Source organism: Stegastes partitus, unplaced genomic scaffold, assembly GCF_000690725.1.
Source record: "Stegastes partitus isolate 25-593 unplaced genomic scaffold, Stegastes_partitus-1.0.2 Scaffold1185, whole genome shotgun sequence".
Lineage (NCBI taxonomy): Eukaryota > Metazoa > Chordata > Actinopteri > Pomacentridae > Stegastes > Stegastes partitus.
In genome coordinates, this window is record NW_007578916.1 from 185,416 (window position 1) to 208,023 (window position 22,608).

The window sequence follows — 22,608 nt, forward strand, 5'->3', positions numbered from 1 at the left end:
CTGCTCTTCTTTCTCCTCCCACTGTCTCTCTCCCTCCCCCACCTCACTCGTCTCTGTCTCACCTGGATTCAGGTGGAGGGAGGCGGGGTTTAGTCTGACTGAACATTTTCAAATTCAAAGGAGCTTTATTGGCACATCTGTAGGTCAACGCAGCAGCAGAGTCAGTGACAGCAGAAATCAGTCAACGCTGCTGCACATCAGAGATGAAACTGAAGAATTCCTGGAAATTTTCAAAGACTTTGGTGTGATGAACGGAGGAGCCACACCTCTGTTGATACATAAACTGCAGCAGCAGGTCACATTAAAGCTGTTCAACAAGTTTCAGTGTGCTGAAGGTTCTGACAACATCTTAGCATGAAACAACCTCTTTTCTAGCTAAAGTAAAGTGGATATAAATGATCAAAAAGATTAATAACTGGGCCAAAAGACCAGGAACATCAAACTCCCTTAAAGCTGTGGTGAAGAAACAAAGACTAAGATAGGAGAAGCCTTCTCTCTCTCTTTCTCTCTCTCTCTCTCTCTCTGCAGGCTGCAGCATGCCTCGCTGTCCCCTCAGGCAGAGGAGGACGTGACTCAACAGCCAGACTCCATTCATTTTACTCTAAATTTAACTTGCAGGATTAGACATCTAAACTAACCAGAGCACTGTGAGTCGAATAAAGCAGGTTTGGGGTGTTTGCATTCAGTTCAAGTTTAATTCGTGACCTAAACCAGGTTGATCGTGCAAAAATAATATTAGTGACTCACTTCATCTCAGTCACATGATGCAAAAATAGTCAAACTTTCCTGTCTACTGTCAGCGCTGTAGTTGGTATCTCCACTGTGTTGTATGAGATTAAACAGAACTTGTAATCCCAAAAGAAATTCCTTCTATTCGTTGTTCTGTTTGTTTTTAATGCCTTTTAACAGTTTGATTTCTTATTTTATTCATTTAAAAATATATATTAGTTCTTTACCCTTCCTACACCTGAAACAAAGTGCACCCATAAACAGGACAGTGAAGGTACGGACCCCTAAAGTGAGCTCATGGTACAAGATCGTTGTTCCAGCACTGACTGGGACACTTTCAGAGCTGCAGTTCATCTCTGGATTGAACATGCAGCAGAATGTTGCATGTGCAACTGGCTAATTAAGCACCTCCATTAAAGATGTAGTTCCCACTGCACAGATCCGTACACGTCCAAATCAAAAGCCCTGAATAAATGATCAGGTGCGACACATGCTGCATGCTTTGCCTTTAAATCAGGCAATGATGAGGAAGAGAGGATCACAGAATACAATCTCAATAAAAGCATCAACCGGGCTAAGAGGCAGAGCAGACAGAAGCTGGAGGGTTTCTACTCTACAGACGACAAACGCAGCAGGACCCCAACAGAGACACAACAAACAAGATGAAGTGAATACGTTTGATGCTTCCTCTGAGCAACCACAAAAGAAACGGATCCCTCTAAAGTATGCAAATAGACCAACTAACCCGCCGCTCGCTGTGTCATCAGCCGACGTGTGCAAAGCCTTGAGGGAAAATCTGCCCCCACAAGGACACTTGCCCAGACAACATCTTGGGACGGGCCCTGTGGGTTTTTTGACGTCTCCATTATCATTTTCAACTTGTCTCTTACACAAACCACAGCTCCATCCTGCTTTAAAACAACCACCATCATTCCAAACCCCAAGAAAAACTCAGTAACCTGCTTGAACAATTACACATCGCACACTGTTATTATGAAGAGCTTTGAGAGGATCACAGCTCTGTTCACACTGGACCCTCTGTCTCTACACAGCCTTTCACCACCTGGCTAAGGACGCCTGTATCAGAATGCTGTTTGTGGAGCAGTTCTTCACAAAGGAAAACTCTCCTAAGGCTCTGACTGAACCTCAAACTCTCATCAGTTTCTCATGTGCAGTCTGTCAGGATTGAAGACATCAGAACACTTGTAACAAACCCTGGTACCACTCATGGTTGTGTAGTTAGTCCCACGCTGCACCAACTAACCACACGACTGAGCTTCCACAAATGAGAATATTCAGATTCTCAAATTTGCAGATGTCAGTACGGTCCTGGGCGTCAACAAAGACAACAACAAGGCAGGGAGGTAGAAAAACCTGCTGCTGTCATGTTAAAACAAGACAAAAGTGAAGGAAAGTGGACCTGAGGAAGGAGAGACGCCACCGACTCCAACCATCTCATTGTGTAACAGGTGGAACGAGTCAGCACCTTCAACTCCCTCGGTGTTCACACCAGTGAGGACTTCACCTGGACCCTCCACATCTCCCCGCTGACTGGGAAAGCACAGCAGAGGTTCTTCTGGTGCACCATTGAGTCCATTCTCACTAGTAGCATCTCAGTATGATACAGCAACTGTACGGAAGTGGACCATATGCGGCTAGAGAGAGCGATCATGTGAGTCCAGCACATCACAGGTAAAACCCACGCAGTCTTTGCACATCTTGACTTTTGCACATACTTCCAGTTTTCTGTACACTCCTGTGGCACTGCAAAAATTATCTTTGAATCACACGGGGTGTTTTTTCTTTGTTATTCCATTTTGCTGGACCTTTTTTTTTTTTTTTTTCAAACAGCTTTTACACATGAAACAACAAGTTCACCATGAGAGATAAAGGAGTTTTTACCTGTGAAATTCATGCTGCTGTCAGAGCGCCCTCTGCTGTTCATAACTCCCTCCTCTGTGGTGAATACGGACATTTCTATTTTTAGTCTCCTCTTCAGGATTTTTATGTGATCTTTTTCTATTAAACCAAGCAGAAATCCAGCTATGGTGAATTCTGACCGTCCCTTCATGTCCTCTGTCTCATAATTCTTCACTCAGGGACCAGAAACATGAAGCGGACACAGAAAAGTCATATTAAACAGTTTTTAAACTTTATTTATTGTCGTTAGATTCGAGAACACAGATATAAAAACAGACAAGAGGACAGAGTGAGCACCCGACGTGTCAGCGGTAAAGTGAGGACAGCTGCTCCTTCAGCTCTGACAGGACGGACAGCGATGAGTGACCGCCGGCGTTCAGCAACGACCGGAAAAACCTCCTCCACATCATGGTGTAGATGTCGCTGTAGAGACACCGAGATGTGTTATTCAAACACCAAGCTAAGTTCAGCATGAAGTTCAGTCAGATGAAACAAACCAGGTTTAACAGATGAGATAAACCAGAGGCCAGAGAGCTGTACCACAAAGCAAGTTTGACTAAGCCGGGCTTTCTTTGAATAAGCCGACTCGACAAAACCTAAAAGCCCAATCAGAGCTACATTTATCATGAAGGTGACAGTCAATTTTCTTCTTCAGACACTGTGCGTTCACATAAAACGGGGCGTTTAAGGTGCCATGTGACTCTTCTTATGCAAATGAATGGATCAATGGTGTGCCACTTACTTCAGTTAACAGGCTGTTGTAAATGTAAAAACAATGAGAAATGTAAAAATTTAAGAGGATAAAGAGCACTGCTACGGCCAACGATGCAGGAAGAGAGTGCTGGTAGAAAACTCTTAACCGTGCATTATTATTACTTACCGATCAAATCCGGTTATAAGTGTGTTCACATTAAGCGGTGGTGTGCGACCATGAACATGTGACACATTTCTCACAAGAAGAACAAATTACAATCCTAAACTAATACGAGGAGTTCATAAAATACAACACAGGCTCAAAGCAACACAGTTGTCCAGATACTCTGCTGCTGCCAAAACCATGATTAAGAGTGAAGAAGTACAGATTATGTTACTGTGACTTAATAGGCTTATCATTATTACTGTCTCACACAAGGCACGAATATGTATAAACTGCATAGGTGAAGGTTTCTTATTCAACATTGTATTCAATTATCATTACGCAACACAAATGTAGAATGAAACTGCAGGAGTAATCCAGTATGCTGCTCACAGAAAACAAGAAATTATTTAAATAACAAATATATAGAAAGGAAACTATAATATTCTTGCTCGGGAGCAAGAAAAGAAAAAATATAAAGACATCATTCAAGCCGACAAGTTAGCATACTGCAAATCTTGTTAAGTCAAGAAGTACAAGTCTTCGGTGCTTTATCAGTCTTTGTTGTAGGATTATATCAATATATAGAAGAATATAGAACGTGGCTTTGAAATTGCAGCTCTAAAATCTCATGCCCTCCCCAGAGACCCTCTCACAGTGCTGTCTCCACACTGATCTCTGTGTGTCTTCGAGGAGTAGTGATGCCATTTTTGAGAAAAATTGATCGGTCAGTGGGAGGTGCTTTAGTACATGCTGATCTGTTATCTGGAACATGATCAGCTCCGGAGCAGGTGAGGAGTTCATCACCCCAATAAGAAGCAAACCCAGTAGAAAACCCAGAGCTTAACCTCAAGTAAGCTAACTTCAAAAACTGCTCCATAGTACGGGCCTCAGGTCTAACAAGTGAGAAACCAGGTTCAACAGATCAAATAAACCAGGTTAAAAAGATGAGATAAATGGTCTGCACTTATATCGCGCTCTCTTAGCCGCACTCAAAGCGCTTTACAATGTTTTCTCATTCACCCATTCACACACACATTCATACACCAATGGTGACAGATCTGCCATGCAAGGTGCTGCCTGCCATTGGGAGCAACTTCAGGGTCAGTGTCTTGCCCAAGGACACTTCAACTGTGGAGGGGCGGGGGATCAAACCGCCAACCTTACGATCAAAGGACAACCGCTCTACCACCAGGTCAGACAAGTAAAATTAACCATGTGACTCAGCATGAGGTATACACACCAGGGTTCATCTCCACTGAACTGCTCAGTCGTCCAGCCACTTGGGTCTTTCACAGGGACCATCTTCCTGTTGGTCAGCAGGAGGTGGACAGTTTCGGCCACGCCCACCAGGTCCACCTAAAAGACAAGAGACAGAGTGAGCGTCTACCGACCTCTGTGAATGAGACGGGATCTGTAGTGAGTGGATGGGTGTGTACCAGCTGTGGGGAGGAGGTCGGTTCCAGGAGACCCAGATCGATGTAGGTCTGAGCTGAGGAGAGCTGCTGGACTGATGTAACATCCTGCTGGAGGTCCAGGTCCACAGAGGATGACCAGTCCACTGGAAGAACACTGCTAGACATCAGGATGCCTCTGCAGAAAATAAGTGAAACCATAAAGGCCTCAGAATCAGAGTAAACCCTGCCTCCCTTCCCTCCCTGTGTGGCGTGAGGACATACTTGTGACAGGACGCGAGGATGTTCGGCTGCAGCGCCGCATGCAGCAGCCCGCAGGAGTGCAGCTGCAACACCAGCTGCAGCAGGCTGATTGCTGTGTAACCGATTGACTGCTCACTGGGGTCACACTCTGCCAGCTCCTGACACACAAACACACAAAGTTACACTCGGCACATAATGACGATGTAGTACTGGTTGGCTGCAGATTGAATGTGGAAGTGAAGGAGTGCAGTGTGCAGACGGGCCCGAGGGAGAAAGTGACTCACAGTGAACATGTGATCTGGTGGGGTCGTGTAGACGGTGATGCAGCCGTCTGGAAACAGGAAACAGCTGATGAGAGGAAGAGTGTCAGCAGCTGGTGAGCTCTTCTTCAAGCGAGTAAACTGATGAAAATCCCAGGGAGCAGTGCAGCTGTCCACCTGCAACAGGTAAACACACCGGTTATCACAGACGGTTACTTTCCTGCAGGGTTCAGTCTGGTCTCTGTTGTCAGGTTTGTGTTCCCACTGTTGAGTCAGCTGTGTGTAAATGTGCAGTCTCACCTTGAGGAGGACACAGTTGTCCTCTGTGACTGTTTTAAAGACAGAGAAACTGCCTCCGTCTACAACTCTGGAGTGGATGTGATACACCTCGCCCCCTAGTGGACACAGTGCAACAGCATGAAAGGGTCATTACACTTTAAAAACAGCACAGGAATATTTATTGCTATGAAGTTTTCATTTTCAGCTCTTTTACAGGTTGTGCAGTTTCCAGCTTGTTCCCTGTAAACTTTCCTATGTCTTCTAATTAGATGATGCATAGCGTTAAATTAAAGGATATTTTCAACAGAGTCTGGGAAAGTACATGTACCAGCAACAGCTCTGTTATTCTCGATTTGATCTGCTTTGTTATATGTAATTCTTTATCTGCGATTTGTTTTTCCTCATTTGCACCCAAACATTTCGTATTCAAGATTTAACTACAAAAATATTCTCCTCATTTTCATTCATGGAACATTTGTCACCACTTTAATGAACTTGCTGGCATTTTAACAAATACTTAAAACAATCATCAGCTGCAGTTCTAAATGTAAGGATAAACAATCCAGATGTGGTACCCAGTTGCACAAAGTTGCTCTCCTCGACAGCAGGGAGGGGGCGGGACTCTGAGTGCAGGTTTGGAGAGGAAGTGACATCACTCAGGTCCAACAGCCGCCGTCGAATGTCCGGGTCGCAGGGATTGACAGCGGCTCCAGCTGGAACAGAAAGAACAAATCTGCAGCTGAGAAATGTTTTTTGGTTTTTTAAATCATTGGTGAATCAATCGCTACATATTCTGTAAAACAACTTTATTTTTTCACTCAAGTTGTTTTGATCACATTATAAAAATCAGTCAGGAAATGAAGTGAAACTCCGACACAGTTTTTAACCAATAAACAAAACAGTTTATTGGTTTGACTTTTTTTTTTTTTTTTTACTTTAAGACTACTTACCTGGTGATGCAGTGTGAGCCATCTCCTCCTGGTCCTGTTTCTGCTCCTCTGGATCCTCCTTCAGTGGACTACAAGTTCCAGCTGCGAGTCCTCCTTGTGAGGCAATTATACTGGTCTCCTGTATGGTACTCAGCTTCTTTCTGGTTTTAGAGATTGGTATCTGGGAGAATGTCGGGGGACTTGTGTCCAAAGAAGTCTGGAGGTCTTCGCTGGTTCCTCCCTGGTGACCTGACAGCAGTCACAAGTTCACAACATCAACACAAGATCAGTGACAGACATTCGACTCTCCGTCAACAAACTGAAACTCATAAAACATTTCAATGAATCTGCTTCATATCTGAGGAACAACAAGAAAATCAACTTTTCAAAAATACTGAAATCAGACCAATGAAGTCGAGAGCTGACGTTTCAACAGAACTTCACTGAAAACATAGAGGTTCAGAGTGAACATGAGACTGTCAGCAGCTGAAGCGACACGAGTCTGTAGTTCTGACATCTTAATTCAAACTGGATGCATCACATATCTGTTTATGTTTGACAGGGCTGGTGGTTTATAACCTTTTTACTGAGTCTGAAATCTTTTGATTCTCTTATCAAATTTTTAACTAAAGTTTTAAATAAGTACAAGTCGAAGTTTCCTATCAGAGATCCGCTGTTGGGTGAAAAACTGCTATTTAATGAATCATTAATGAACACTAGCTAATGAGACAATCTGCAGCTCCAACCTGAGTGTGACCTAAGCAGCAGGAGAGCATCAAACGTTAGAAAAATAATCATAAAACATTTCGTAAATAGCTTCAGAAAATGTACCAAATGTCTCTTATAAAAAATACAATAAAAATGTCCAACAAAGATCCTAAATAAAAAAAAATCCTCAAAGTAAACATTTAAAGGGAAAAACAGCGTGAAAAGTGCACAAATCAAACCATTCTACAGACATCCTGCAGTCCTTATCTATGTCTGTGCAACAACCAAAACTGGCTCATTTAGTTCTGTTGAACTCAGGTAAATATTTGCAATAAGATGCTAAAAGCTGCAGGTAAACAATACAAGGTCCACCATCTTGTTGGGGTTGCTGGATCTACATTATTTGGTAAAAAAATAAAAAGTTGATAGAATGAATAGGTGGACATGTGGCCTGATTTGCAAGTTCTCATCCTGGTTTCAGAACAGAACTGGCTCATGGACCAGAGGCTCACCAGGCCGTTGAGGATGCTGAATCTTCAGACAGAGTCCTCTCTCATCAGGATGCAGGAAAACATCATCTGGCAGCTCGTCTGAAGACGGTTCAGAGTTTCTGCTGGATGAGAGTCAGATGATGAGTTCCGTTACAGTCGACGAGACACTGAGACATTGGTCATTGCGGTGTGTTTATTACCCAGCAGGCCGTGCACCAGCAGCATCAGGCTGGGACTCGTCGTATATGTGGAAGGAAGCAGCAGCCGGAGGTTCGACGGAGTCACTGCTCTGAGAAGAGGCTCTACGAGGCAGCTGCAGGGAGACAGACATAAAGCACGACAACACAAGTCATCCACGTCACTTGTTTACAGTCCAGGTAACAATATTTTCTTTCACATCGATCAGTATGAATACTTCTCACAACATAGATTAAATAGAATTATTCTCAGTCGCAGCATTCCTCAGCAGCAGGACTGTTACACATCAGTATTGGTAATTATAGTATCAGTGGTAGCATTGTTGTCACCAGCAGCGTACCTCTGGTTGACTCCTCCTGAGCTCCAACAGTCTCTTCTTCTCCTCCAGCTCTCGACTCAACTGCTCCTCCTCCTCTGTCAGACGTCTCAGCTTCTCTAAAGGAAATAAACACTCATCCATCAGCCAACTGACACAATTCTGACCATGAAGTGATACCAGGAAGTCTTCCGTTCTGAAGGCAGTAAACCTTTGATGGTCAGCGAACATTTCAGTAAACATCCTTCAGTCAGTAAACCTGCAAATACCCTTTGGTCAGCGTACTCCTCAGCAACCATAATGTGGTTGGCAAACGTCCTACAGTCAGTGAACGCCTCAGTAAAGTGAATAGTCAGTGAAAGCCCGAGTAACTCTTCTGCGGTCAGTGAACACCTCAGTAAATGTTCTGCAGTCAGAGAACCTCTCAGTAAATGTGCTGCAGTCAATGAACACCTCAAAAAATGTCATGTGTTCAGTGTACTCCTCAGTGAATGCCCGGCAAACCGTAGATGTCCTGCTGACTGTCAACAGCTCAGTTAACATCCTCTGGTCGGTGAAACTCTTAACAAATGTGTTGTGGTCAGTAACGGTCCTGCAGTCAGTGAATGTCTAAATAAATGTTGTGCAGTCAGTGAACAGCTATCTGTAGATGTTCTGCAGATAGTGAGCACCTCAATAAGTATCCTGCAGTCATGGAATGTGCCACAATCAGTGTAAGCCTCAATAAATGCCACGTGGTCAGTGAGCTGCTCAGTGAAAGCCCTACAATTAGCAGATGCTCTGTGGTTTGTAAATGTCCTGCAGTCAGTGAACGCACCCTCCATCTCCCGCTGTTTTTGCTGGTTGTATCTTTCAGCTCGCAGCTCCTCAAAGCTCAGCTCCTCTCCTTCTCTCATCAGCAGATCTGCTGTACAGTATGCATTCCACTGATTAGCCCTGTCCTCCTCCTGAGGCCCCGCCCCTTCACTCAGGTGTGCCTCACTCTGACAGGCGGACCTGCAGCCAATAGGACAGAGAGTCGCAGTTAGTTCTACCTTAAATAAACATTTATACTTTTAATTCATTGTCTTTATTTCAAAAATCTTTTGATTTTGTTGCAGCTATTTTCCTACTCAACAGCTGTTTCATGTCATGTCGGAACACCATTTTCTGCTGTGATTATCGATCACCTGAGCTCTTCATTTACTGATATAACACTGAACACTTACAGTCTGTAGGCAGCCTGCAGCATCAGCCCCTCCGCCATTACTGCACCTGGATGTAAGGCACAGAACCAGTCAATCACCACTGCAGTAATCAATAATCACTGCGTCAAACTCTCTGAATCAGATTAGCACAGGCACAGCACGGTAACACAGAGTACGACAACATTACAGACAAACATTGTAAACTCAGATTTGAATCTTTTGGTTTTCTCAACAGAACAAAGCCACATCAGAAAAATTAGATACGAAATTTTGAAATAATTTATTATCTCTAATTTATTTTTTTTATCCTAATTTTTAAAAAAAGATTTCTTACTTTTCTTTGTGATAAATCACTCTGGACTCAATATCTGCAGATTGTTTCCTGTGTGACGTGCACAAAGTTTAATATTTCTTCAGGCCAAAACAAACAGTTAAAACTGTTTTTGTCACTCAGAAGAAGCTAAATGGAAGAAATATAATCTTTGAATAATTACAGATTACTTCTGTGGCAACTGACAAATTGACTCACAGTTTCTGAATTCATGACTCAATCAAATGATGATCATTTTTATCCTATAGTATTAAAAGGCTGTGGTGATTAATTCTGTGTCAAATGTAAACTTTTAAACAATGTCTGATTTCAGCGAAGCTTTTCATTTCTGCTGTGTTTTTTTCTTCTTCAATAAACTATAGTAAAACAGGAGCATGAGCAATGAAAGACTGATGTGATTTACACCTAAATTAATTAGTCTATCAAAAGAAAATAAATTCACAGCCTTTCTGATAACTGGATGACCGTCTGGGCCGTTTTTGTTTTTTTTTTGTCTAAAATAAGTGAAATATATTTGTAGCCTCTCAGCTCAGAGGGTTTGGTGCTTTTCTTTGTCACACAGGTGAGTGACCTGAAAAATCAGACATGTGACATTTATGTATTTACAGTCGAAACTCTGTGACTCACCGTTCACAAACTTAAAGCTCTTAACAACAAGATGAGAATTATTGGAGGATTAGTCAGAGTTTAACACCAGTTTGTATTATTTTTCTTGAGCCGGAATAAAGATTGGATTATGATGTTTCATGTAAGGTCTCAAGCATTTTTGTAATTTGTACACGCCCTCGCTGACAGCCAAGTTAACCCCAAAACACCACAGATTGTGAACAGAGTTTGGCGAAGCTGTCAGCTAATGTCTCTGACGTCGTCAGTGGAACTCTTTACCATTATTTAACAACAACAACAAAAGGATAGAGTTGAAAAAAAAAGTTTTCACTTCATGAAAATGTGATTTAATCAAATAAGTTTTTGTTTTCTTACCTGAAAATTCACAAATAATGACCGGTCAAATAAACATTCAAACCGAGCCGCTGTTGGAGCCGCTTTTAAACTCTGCCTCTGATTGGACGATTTGACGCAAACGGTTTAAGCGTCACTTGGGCTCTGAGCTGCTGCGGTTACAGCGCCCCTGCTGGTAGGAGTGTGAACTGCTCAGTGCCGGTACTGCAGATTAAACACTGCTGTAATATTACCATTTATAAATGATTCTATCCCATTCCCTGATTTAGACTGATATAATAATTTAATGATTATAATTTTTGTAGACACTGATAAGAAAGATGTGTCAAGTGTTTAAATATTGACACAGTGAACACATACATCATTATGGCTTATTGTTTTCTTGTTTCTCTCCTAAAATACATAATAAATAATTACTGTGTGTTTTATTTTAATATTAACAGGTTTAATACTAAAAAAAATGGTGAGGGTTTGCAATGACAGAATAAAGAGTAATGTAAAAAAAAAAAAGAAGGAATATGCGATTAATGTTAGATTTATATTTCATTTGAAATTAAATCTTTTCCATGATGTTTAGAATGTTTTTTTTAAAAAAAAGGCTTTGAAAAGATTTATGTGTATTGCATTACAAATATTTTCTACTTTGTTAAATCACAAATAATATTTAGCAAAATCACAGGAAAAAGAATTAATTTATGTGTTAACTGTACCGTGTTACAAATGGTCATTTGCTCTTTTACAACGTTGCCCTATTTTTAGTGTTTTAGTGTGTTTAGTGTATTAGCAAAAGCTATTGTTATTTTACAAACATTTGCCCTTACTTTAAAAAAACAATGGTATTATGGATTGAAAAATGGTGAATATTTTTTAACTCTTATTTTACAGATTTTCCTGGTTTTGTTAAATTACAGATAAAATCACAGAAAAAAAAAAACAGGGTAAAGCTCTAAATAATATGTGTATCAAAGACCAGTATTTCACAAATGTTATTTTGTTCTCTTACAGTGTATGACCACAAATTAAACATTTTTGCTGTATTTAAATGAGGTATAAAATACCATTATATTTCAAATGTTCCTGTTATTTTCACTGTTTTTGTAGTTTTTGAAAGTTGCAATATTCTACCGTTTTAATGTATTTTTTTTTAGGCATCCTTTTTGTAGGATTTAAGCAATACAGCATAAAGAGTTGCTTAGATAACTGAAAATAACATTGTAAGATAGCTCACATACATTAAGTTTAAAATGTATGACTAAATAAACAACAGTCTAGAAAAACCAAACAAAGCAAAGAAAAAGTTTTTGTTCAATTGTGAATACAATTACGTTTATTAAAACGAATCACGGCTAATAATTACTAATGAACTAATAATTTAGTTACTTTTCCAGAAGACTGGAGTTCTTCCTTTCAGCTCATTCTCATCGGTGTGACCTGTGTGGAAAGGGTCAGTGACTTCTGCTTCCTGGGACTTCACATTGAAGAGAAACTGAACTGGAATAAGAACATCACACAGTTGTTAACGAAGGCACAAAGAAGACTCCACTTCCTGAGAATCCTCAGGACAAACAACATCAGCCAGAGACTGCTTGTGTCTTTTTACCGCTCCACCATGGAGAGCATCCTCACCTTCTGCCTCGTGGTCTGCCAGCTGCACAGTGGCAAACAGGAAAGCACTCCAGAGGATCACCAAAATGACTGAGAAGGTCACTGGGTGCCCTCTGCCCACACTAGAGGACCGTCATGGCTCTTTCTGCCTCAGGAGAGCCAGCACCATCCTGAAGGACTCCTACCACCCGGGACATTTCCTGTTCCAGCTACTGCTGTCGGGCAGACGGTACAGGGCCATCAGAACCTGGACCAACAGACTGAAAAACAGCTTTTTTCCAACTGCTGTCGGAGCCATAAATGCCTCCCTGTCGCAATAAGTGCAATATACTGTAAATACACAACTCCACTACCGCTGTCCAGTATGCACCACACTCATTATTTAATTTCATCTTTTTATATAGAGTTCTTTTTTTAAAAATGTGTATACATATATTTCTTTTATATTGTATATAGTGTCTTACAAAGTTTTTATATTTTTGCTTTTTGCACTGAAAGGCCTGCACCTTACTTTTCGTTGTACTCATTACAATGACAATAAAACAAATCTGAACCGCAACCAAAATCAGTTTCCTGTGTTGATAGACTGATCAGCTGAGCCGAGGTGAGGACACACCTGGGCGACGTCAGAGGCGCGTCATCGTCCCTGTGGGAGGGGTGCTGCTGTCTCTTCCTGTCAGTCAGCAGGTGAGACACACCTGAGCAGCTGGACGGAGTGGAGCACAGTCCACAGCTTAAACTCTCCGTTTTTCTCCTTCTAAACTCGGACTGAAGTGACAGCGCAGCGGCCAGACGCGGTAAAGTGTTTCTTCTCACCTGAAAATGCCTTCATCCTCCTCTTCCTCCCCCCTGCGGCCTCTCCTGCTGCCCTGCCTTCCCCTCCTTCTTGTCCTCCTCCTCCACCTGCGGCCCGGCGGAGCGGCGACGGACTGCAGCGCCTCTTTCCGCTCCGGTCAGGGCGACTTTGTTCTGGACACCGAGGACGCGGTGAAGGAGGGAGCGGCTCCGTTGGCCACCGCGCATGTGCAGACGGCGGAGGAGTGTCGGAGCGCGTGCTGCGGTGACCTGCGCTGCAACCTCGCGTTGCTTGAACCGCGCGGCTCGAAGGCGAACCTCACATGCGTCCTGTTCAGCTGCATCCACAGGAACCGCTTCGTGTGCAGGTTCGTGAATCAGGAGGGATACCAGAGCTACATCCGGGAGACCGTGTTCCAGAAACACCTGGCGGGGCCACAGGGGCAAGGTGAGTCCAGAGTCTTACTGGATCAATACAGCCTATGACTCAATCAGTGAATACCATGCGATCAATGAGCCACATCAGGGGCCAGATGAGTCATCACCTGGTCATCAAAGTGTTACTGGATCAATGTCAGCCAATAGAATCAATATAATGAGATTAACACTGAGGGGCCAAGTGAGTCCACACATGATTGTTATGGTATCACTGCATCAATAGCATATCACTTAATCAATCATTATCATGAGATCAACAAATTATGCACATTGTAAGAAACACCTGATACATCAGCGGTTTAAAATCTGGGAGCAATGGCACGAGACAAAAAGGTAGAATACTGTAAGGTACAAAAACTCTACATTTACAGTAACAATACCAGCAATAATCTGTAAAATAACGTTCTAGCTCATTTAGATACAAGGATTTATGTTACAGTCACTCAGAAAATTTATTTGTAAAAGCACAATTTTTAATTTTTAAACGTCAGCATGTAAATGAACACTTATTTGCTGTGATTTTACTAGATATCATCTGTAATTTAACAAAAACGTTGTCATTTTTCAACTTAATGTGTCAGTCATTTTCTTTCAAATAGCAGCAACAATCTGTGAAGTATCAATATTTTTTTTAATGATTTAAATACAGTAAAAATGAAGTGCATTGTTTTCCATTTCATATGTAAATTACTGTGATTTTCCTAGTAGTTATCTGTAATTTAACAAAACAAGGAAAATCTGTAAAATACCAGTAAACTGTTTTAAAAAATACAGTTACAAACAAACAAACAAACATTTAAACTGTTAGAGGTTTTGCAGTGCAGGGACCAGATGATCAGTCAATAAGCTGAACGTCATGACATCGATAACACAGAGGGGCCACAGAGGCCAGGAGAGTCCCCCACAGTCTTAAGGGGTTTTTGGATCAGTCAGCAATCATTAATCAATATTACAGGATTAATTGTCCTGAGTAACAGCAGGGACCAAGTGGGTCCACCTAATTCTAAAGTCAACATCACTCAACATGTGAAATCAACATAAAACATTATAGGATCAATACTGCAGGATGATTAAAGTATGAAAATGATCTGCGTTTGAAAGTTTCATAAGCTGGTGAAACTCAACACAGAACCTCTACTGGAGAATTTCTGATTTAAGAAACTTTTGACATTACTTGGTTTTAATCCTCTACTTCTATCCTGGATTTCTGGAAACTAAAATATAGGTTTACTTAAAAAAACAACAACATTCAAACATAGAAATAAGCAACATTCTCCGCTGTCCTTATGGGACTCTGGTGGAAATATTCTGCCGATTTTAAGGAAATTATTAAAAACAGAATTATTAATATTACACCTGAATCATTTCACGTACATTGTGTCAAACATTTCACACACAAAGGTAATTAAAGTGATTAAAAGCCGGCGAGAATGAGCAGAAAAACAAATCTGTTGATGTCTAATATAAAATAATCTCTAAACCTTTAACTGGTATGAAATAGAATTTTTAAAGAAGACAGTGTCATAGTGCCTTCCTCAGTGTCATAGTAATCCAGTGATATTTGTCTGTACGTCCATGATACGCTGCAAACAGGAGTGCCTCACGGAGAACTCTGCTGCTTTTAGTGAGACAGTTCGACTGAATGTGAAGATTAACAGGGTTGGGCTCATGTGACTTCATTCATTCATTCAATCCAGAACATTCAAGCTCGTTGGACTTCCGAGTCTGTTAGTTGTGTATAAAAACATTATGTCTTAATGACTAACTCGACAACTGTGTGTCTGTAGATGAGCCGTCTTCGCCCATCGCCATCGCAGGCCGTGATGTCATTGTTCAGCCCAGCGTGACGGTGATCCTCAACGGCATTGAGAGTCAGGCGATGAACGACGCCAAAATCACCAAGTACAGCTGGAGTCTGCAGAGCGGAAACAGTGACGTAAAGATGGAGGTAAAAGCCGCTGCTTCACAGGGGGCGGGGCTTAACACAGGTAGAGGTGACCAATAGGACGTCAGCAGGAGATAAACGTGTGTTGTGACGCCAACAAGTTCAATGGACTTGTCTTATTCTGTTACATTTAGTAATGTTGCATTCAGCCCACCAAACTCCATTCACAATATTCACAAGTTTGCCTTGCTTTTCAAAAAGACTGAAAGAAAAAACTTTGCACATCGTGTCTGTACAGGTGTAGGTGCAGGTAAATTCGGCCTCTATGTGATCCTTTCCAAAGCTCAGATTTTAATTACAACGTGTCTCTCCCCCTGGTAGGCATCAGAACGAGTTACTGAGAGTAGGTTAGATTTAACTCTTAAACGTTGTTATTTTTGAATGGGATTCTGCAGAAGACGGATCTACCTGACCAGGTGAAGCTCTCCAACCTGCAGCCGGGTCTTTACGAGTTCCAGCTGACCGTCACCGACTCCGACGGCCAATCGGATGACGCCAAGGTTAAGGTCGTGGTCCTCAGCCCGGAGATGTCCAACTGTGAGTGGTCATGGAAATGTAGTCCTCTGAGGAACATGTAGTGTTTTTTTCCTTTCTGACTACAAATCAGATCAGCAGCTGCTTGACCAAAAGTATGTGGACAGTCTGCCAGAGTCTATAAAGAATTTACTGAATTTTTAGTTGATAAGAAATATAAGAATTTATTTGTTGTTTTTGTGCCAGAATCTGACTTCATTGATCAGTTTAAGTCTGCTTAATTGATAAGTTATTGATCCTTTAATCTTATTAACACGTTAATAATGATTTAGCTCATTCATTACCACTTTATCGATCAATTAACTACTTTATTGACAGTTTACTGTTTTACTATCAGTCTGTTCATCATCTAACTGAATTATTAATCAGTGATCAAGTTCATCATCAGTTTATTGATATAATCGTAACTGCTTTATCACACTTCATGGATCAGTATGCTGTTTCATAAACAGTGTATTGATCTATTAGCTGCTTTACTAACAGTCTATTCATCAGTTAACTGCTAATGAACTGTATTGATAAATGAACTGCTTTATTAAGCCTTGATTGATCTGTTAGTCACTTAACTACATTTGTTGATAAATGAACTGCTTCTTTTACACTTTATTGATTAACTGCTTAATTAACAGTTTATTGATCAGTTAACTGCTCTATTAAGAATTTACATCAGATAGCTGAGTTATTGACACTCGATCTATTGATCGATCTATTAACACTATTGAACTTGATTAACAGTTTATTCAGTGTTTCTTTTAACAGTTGTCAGTTGACTGCTTAATACAGTTTATTGATCACTTAACTGCTTCATCACCACTTGATGGATCATTTCATGCTTTGTTGACAGATTATTCATCAGATAAACGGTCAGAATCAGCTGATCTGTTGTGCTGATGTGAGTCTTTGTTTGTGTTCTCACACTGATGATCCACACCTGCACTCAGACTCGTCAGACTGGAATACCTGACACACACATTCACACGTGAACAGCAGAAACTAAACCTGCTCTGCAAGGTTTTTAGTTTAACGCCTCGACTTTTTTGTTGACTTCTTTCTGCAAATCTCAGCCGAGGCGCTTCACATGACCGATTGATTGTTTACCGATCGCAGCTCTGACCGACTAACATGAACCAGAGGTTTATGATCGTGAATCAGAGCTGATCTGAGTGCTGCTCCGGTTCCAGGTTGTAAAACTGTTGCGCAACATGCGGCCAAATGTCTGATAGTGTACTTGCTACATGTCACCATGGTTACCAGTGTGCTAAGACAACGGCACTCCCTGTAATGTAACACACACACACCCTGCTGTGGGTCAATGTTTATGTTCAGCATACAGAGAGATGTCTTCACACCATGTCTTGTGTTTCAGTCATGTAACCGACCCTGTCCTCTGTCTCAGTGTTCTGTTGGGCTCCGATGAAGGTCGGACCGTGTCGAGCTGCGTTTCCTCGCTGGAGGTACAACACTACAAAAGGCAGCTGTGAGACGTTTGTGTTTGGAGGCTGTAAACCCAACAAAAACAATTACCTGTCCAAAGAGGAGTGTTTGTCTGCCTGCAGTGGAGTCACAGGTACACATAGTACACATAGTACACATAGTACACATAGTACACATAGAACACACGCAGTATACATAATACACACACACAGTACTCACATAGTACACACACTGTACACCCACTACATACGCATTACATACACATAGTACATATACAGTACACACAGTGCACGTAGTACACTCACAGTAAACACAGCAGCTTTAATCTGTTGTAATGCCGCTGATGATGCATGTTTGTGTTTGTTTCTCCACAGCGATGACAGAGAGGAGTGTCACTGCGCTTGCTAGAGGTCAGTCCCACAATGCACCTCTTCACCTCAGCTCCACAGCATCGTCCGGATGTTCTAGATAAATAAATGTGTGTGTGTGTGTGTGTGTGTGTGTTCAGAGGAGTGTGGCTCAACGTGCCGTCCCGACCAGCTGGTCTGTGACAACGGCTGCTGTCTGGACAGACGTCTGGAGTGTGACGGCGTGAAGCAGTGCAGCGACGGATCGGACGAGGATCACTGCAGCAAACGTAACACACACAATCACACGCACACAGAAAGACATGCAAACCCAAACGCACACTCCCTGTGTATAACTGATCCTCCTCCTCAGTGAATCAGACGTTCAACCGCCTGCTGGACATCGACGTGAACCAAAGGAAAGGTCAGTGTTTATTCCTTGACCTCTTTTCTCCTCTCTGTGCATGAATACATGAGGTTTAACTCACCAGTATACAAACGCCTATGAGCACTGGGCACTAACTGGCTGCATGCTAATAGTTGCTGTCACCCCCTACCTGCTCAGCTCTGTGCACGGAGCCGCCCCGCACCGGTCCGTGTCGGGCGAGTCACACCCGCTGGTACTACAACCCTCTGTACAAGAAGTGCTACACCTTCACCTACGGCGGCTGTGACGGCAACAAAAACAACTTCGAAGATGAGCAAAAGTGCAGCGAGATGTGCGAAGGAGTGAACGGTACTCAAGACACGAGACAAACTTTCGATATGTTAACCCCGTATATCCCCACATGCAGCCTTAGATCCTCAGGTGGGTCCTTCCTGATTGTTCCAAAGTCGAGGCTCAAATCCAAAGGTGACCGAGCCTTTTCGGTGAGGGCCCCTCGGTTTTGGAACGACCTACCTGAGAAAATAAGGCATGCAGACTCAGTATCTTCTTTTAAATCACTTCTTTGTCCAACACAGTTCCATTTAATGCCATGTAATACCTTGTAATACTAAGTAATGTCCTTTATTACCACATCGTAACCTTTAGTACCAGGTAGTGCCCTTTAACACTACATTATGCCCTGTAATACCACGTAGTACCCTTTTAATGCAGGTAGTACCCTTTAACTCTACATTATATCCCTTTAATACCACGTAGTACTATTTAATTTACCTTTAAATACCACACATAACCTGTTATTCTCACGTAATTTTCTTTATTACCACGCAGTACCCTTTAACGTATCACTAATAAATACTACTTCATACCACTTAATTCCATACAACACCCTTTAATACTACAGTATACCATTGAATGCTGTGTATTACCTTTAAATACCACACATGACCCTTTATTACTATGTAATATGTTTAATTATCATGTAGTATCCTTTTTATACCATGTATTACCTTTTAATACCACAAAGTACCATTTAATACTATTACCTTTAATGCCATGTTGCGCCATTTATTATAGTGTAGGATGCATTATTGTCACATACTATCATTTAGTACAATGTGGGATTATTTGTTTCCATGACACCCTTTAATGGTGTGTGGGGTCATTTATACCATGTAGTACCTTTTTAATAGCGTGTAGCACCTTTTAATACCACATAGTGTCCTTTGTTTAATTCTGTTTAGTGCCATTTCATACCATTTAGTACCCTTTATTGCCATCTAGTATCACTGGATACAGTCTGGTTCCATATAGTTTCAAATGGTCTTTATTGACGGTCAGCAGTTTAGTTGAGAAACTGTGTACACTTGACACTTGTTTGTGTCTGTCTGTGTGTGTCTGCAGAGACCCATGTGTTTTCCAGAGGGCTGTTTGAACGTTTTGAGAAGGAAGAAGAAAGCGACTCAGGTCAGAACCTCTCAAACGCTGCTGAATAGTGACAGGAGTATTATCTCTAAGAGTCATAGATGAAATGTGCAGTTCAGTGTTTATGCTTCACACAACATGTCACAATTTGTGTATTTACAGTCCTGGTAGCAGGACTACAGACTGCAGTATTACTGTCAGCAGTGCAACTGATATCGGTATTGCAGTAGTATGGCAGTATTATAGAACAGTTGGGCCTCAGTCATGTTAAAGTGTGCGAGCTGACAGTAAACGTCTCCCCATCAGGCTCCATAGCGCTGGCTGTGATTCTGTCGGTGGCCATCTTGGCTCTGTTGGCCATCTTGACCTACTGCTTCCTGAAGGCCCGCAGGAAGCGCACCCATAGGCCCGTGTCCACAGGCCCCGCCCACGTGGCGCTATCGGAGCAGGACACACTCGTGTACAACAGCACCACCAAACCTGTGTGATGTCAGCACCACACCGGTGTGATGTCACCGCCGCCGTTACCATGGAGATCTGCCACCAGCTGCTGCCTGACACGTTTTTTTATTCTCATCCAGTTTAGTTTCTTCTAATTTTTAACGTAACTTTCCTTCAAATGTCCCACATCTACTTTGTTGTTTGTGTTTATTTCTGTTTTCCTTTTGATTCCTGAACTTGTTTTTATCTCAGTGGTTTTCAGTCAGAGTGGTGCTGCCTTCATGTCTGTGTGACAGGATTTTATTGATTATTTATAGTTTTGGGTAAACTGTAAAAAAGCAAAGAAACTATGCTGGATTTAATTTATGATATAAAAATGATTCAGGTTAGCTGTGCTAGCGTCAGAACGCTGTCAAAGTGAATCATTTAGGTTCTTGTCTTCTCATTTTAGTCTGAGAGTCGCTGTTTGTGTTCTCTCAGTTGTATCTCTCAGTATGTGATGTCAGTTTTTGTTTGATGTATTTATGAATTCAGTGTTTTTGGGTCTTAGGTTGAGTTATTTTTATGCAGATTTTGACTGTAAGTATGAAGTTAATCTCAGGTTTTTAATATATGCTGTCATTGTGTTTTTAATGTTTAATTTGTTAATAAAGTCATACGGAAACAGACATGACGTCTATTTTGAGCTTTAATTTCAAACACAGTGAGATTTACTGTTTTCATTTGAGTTCACTTACATGTTATAACTCCAATGTTTCACTGCTTGTTGGGTGGATCTGTTAAGATGCTCTAAATTAATGTGATCATGAAATATAAAGTAGAACAAATTCAGTGTGACATGGAGTTTAATGAGGAACAGTGATCGTCTACATTTTGACTTCTCTGCAGCGCCCCCTGGTGTACAGGTATGTGAACAGTCTCCTAACCCAAACTAAAGTCTGTATCGTACAAATGCAGCTCTCAGTTTGTAGATCACAAATATATGAAATCAGAAGTTTATAAATGACGCTTTTACTTTGTAATTAATCAAAATCTCTACCTTTGGTTTGCTTGTTATTCCAGCTGAGCATCAGGTGGACATTAAAGGATCCTGAAAAGCTTGTTCCTTCATAAGCAAAATATCATTCACGGCAATGTCTCCTTTAGTTTCAGATATTAATCATTAGCCTGTTTTCAGAAGAAGTAATCTACCTTTTTATAGAGAAATGTTAAATGTAAATGTAAAAATCAGGAGAAAATCGCTTCAGCAACAGAATTGACTGAAATTTATTTTGGCAAGAAAAATATTTGGTCATTTTACTTTAAATAAATGTATTAATGAGGTAATTACAAACACACACTTATAGGTGTGCAAGGTTTTGTCAGGATGAAGTGATAAACTGTTGGTATTATGAGAATTTAGCGTCTGTTTGACTCAGTGTGAGTTGAGGTAAAGTCATTAAAACAAGTTTTTCCATTTCTGTTGATTCAGAAAAAATGCAAACCTTCACCTCTTTGTTATAAAATTTCCCTTTAGACAGTGCAATCTACCATCCTTCTATCAGTGTACACTCTATAACCCAGAGATGCAAACATGTTTTAGACATTTTAACATAAAATTTGCCAGACTGAAATGTTTGCAGCAGCTGTCGTCTGTTGTTTCACTCAAGAACCTTTATTTTGAAATGTGCCGGCGTCTGAAGCACTAACAGCAGTAGAGCTTTGGTGAAAAAACTTTGTGTTGTTGGTGCTCAGAGGTTTTCTGTTTGTGTCTTTGTCCTCCGACAGGCTGAGACTCGCCTTGTGTCTGATGACCTCATGTTTAACTGGTTCTCTGTTGTGTAACTGACTGTTTACTGACTCTGCTGCACTTCAACACCGCCAACGTCTACAGGCTTCGGTTCTGTTGCGCAAACTATTTTGATTGAATTATATCTGTTCTCATTCACATCTTCCTGAGTCCTGATTCAGACTAAAGTTAGGAATGTTGTTGAGTTTGTTTGTGTCCAGCAGGAGGAGACAGAGATGATCTTCTCTACAGAATATTCAAAAATATTCAAATAAATGTAATAAGGAGCCTGCTGTGCTGCGGATGTCACATCATTTGACTATAGTGATTTACAAGGGGAAATTTGCATTTTTTTTTTAAGGTTTGATGTCACAGTTCAAACACAAGGCAGAATAAAAATAAACAAGTGAACATCCACGATATGAAAAAAATAGAATCAACTTTGTGTCGGTTCTGTTTTTCGGTTGAATAAAACGTAATCAATTTTAAAAAATAACAGCATATCTAATTATACAGAAAAACAACAATATGATAACAAATACAAAAGCACATAAAATAAAAATAAAAACAACAGCAAACAGAATGAAAATATGATAAATACTTTTGTAAACAGGAGTGCAGGACTTTTACTCTGTGGTGTTCCTGTTTTAATTGTGGAGCTCTGCTGCC

General features: G+C 41.2%; 2 protein-coding genes across 5 annotated transcripts; one reads left to right on the plus strand and one right to left on the minus strand.

Moving 5' to 3' along the window:
• Positions 1–2,859: 2,859 nt before the first annotated feature.
• bub1ba (BUB1 mitotic checkpoint serine/threonine kinase Ba) lies at positions 2,860–15,058 on the minus strand. 3 transcript variants are annotated; one of them, XM_008297089.1, is made up of 14 exons: positions 10,844–11,033; positions 9,553–9,598; positions 9,162–9,340; positions 8,369–8,463; positions 8,031–8,143; positions 7,852–7,952; positions 6,653–6,880; positions 6,278–6,415; positions 5,724–5,818; positions 5,448–5,600; positions 5,185–5,321; positions 4,945–5,098; positions 4,749–4,864; positions 2,860–3,072 (listed from the first exon to the last, which is right to left on the minus strand). In XM_008297089.1, the coding sequence occupies exons 2-14, from the start codon at positions 9,588–9,590 to the stop codon at positions 2,955–2,957; spliced, it is 1,665 nt and encodes a 554-aa protein (XP_008295311.1). In that variant the 5' UTR covers positions 9,591–9,598; positions 10,844–11,033; the 3' UTR covers positions 2,860–2,954. The 3 variants fall into 3 exon arrangements, with proteins under 3 accessions (XP_008295311.1, XP_008295312.1, XP_008295314.1); XM_008297090.1 differs by having other exon boundaries at positions 7,852–7,949; positions 10,844–11,031; XM_008297092.1 differs by lacking the exons at positions 9,553–9,598; positions 10,844–11,033 and adding an exon at positions 15,054–15,058 and having other exon boundaries at positions 9,162–9,310.
• Positions 13,056–20,839, plus strand: LOC103368660 (kunitz-type protease inhibitor 1-like). 2 transcript variants are annotated; one of them, XM_008297088.1, is made up of 10 exons: positions 13,059–13,670; positions 15,448–15,608; positions 16,001–16,142; positions 17,536–17,706; positions 17,948–17,983; positions 18,082–18,210; positions 18,294–18,344; positions 18,486–18,656; positions 19,710–19,772; positions 20,037–20,839. In XM_008297088.1, the coding sequence occupies exons 1-10, from the start codon at positions 13,250–13,252 to the stop codon at positions 20,216–20,218; spliced, it is 1,527 nt and encodes a 508-aa protein (XP_008295310.1). In that variant the 5' UTR covers positions 13,059–13,249; the 3' UTR covers positions 20,219–20,839. The 2 variants fall into 2 exon arrangements, with proteins under 2 accessions (XP_008295309.1, XP_008295310.1); XM_008297087.1 differs by lacking the exons at positions 19,710–19,772; positions 20,037–20,839 and having other exon boundaries at positions 13,056–13,670; positions 18,486–19,683.
• The last annotated feature ends 1,769 nt before the right edge of the window (positions 20,840–22,608 follow it).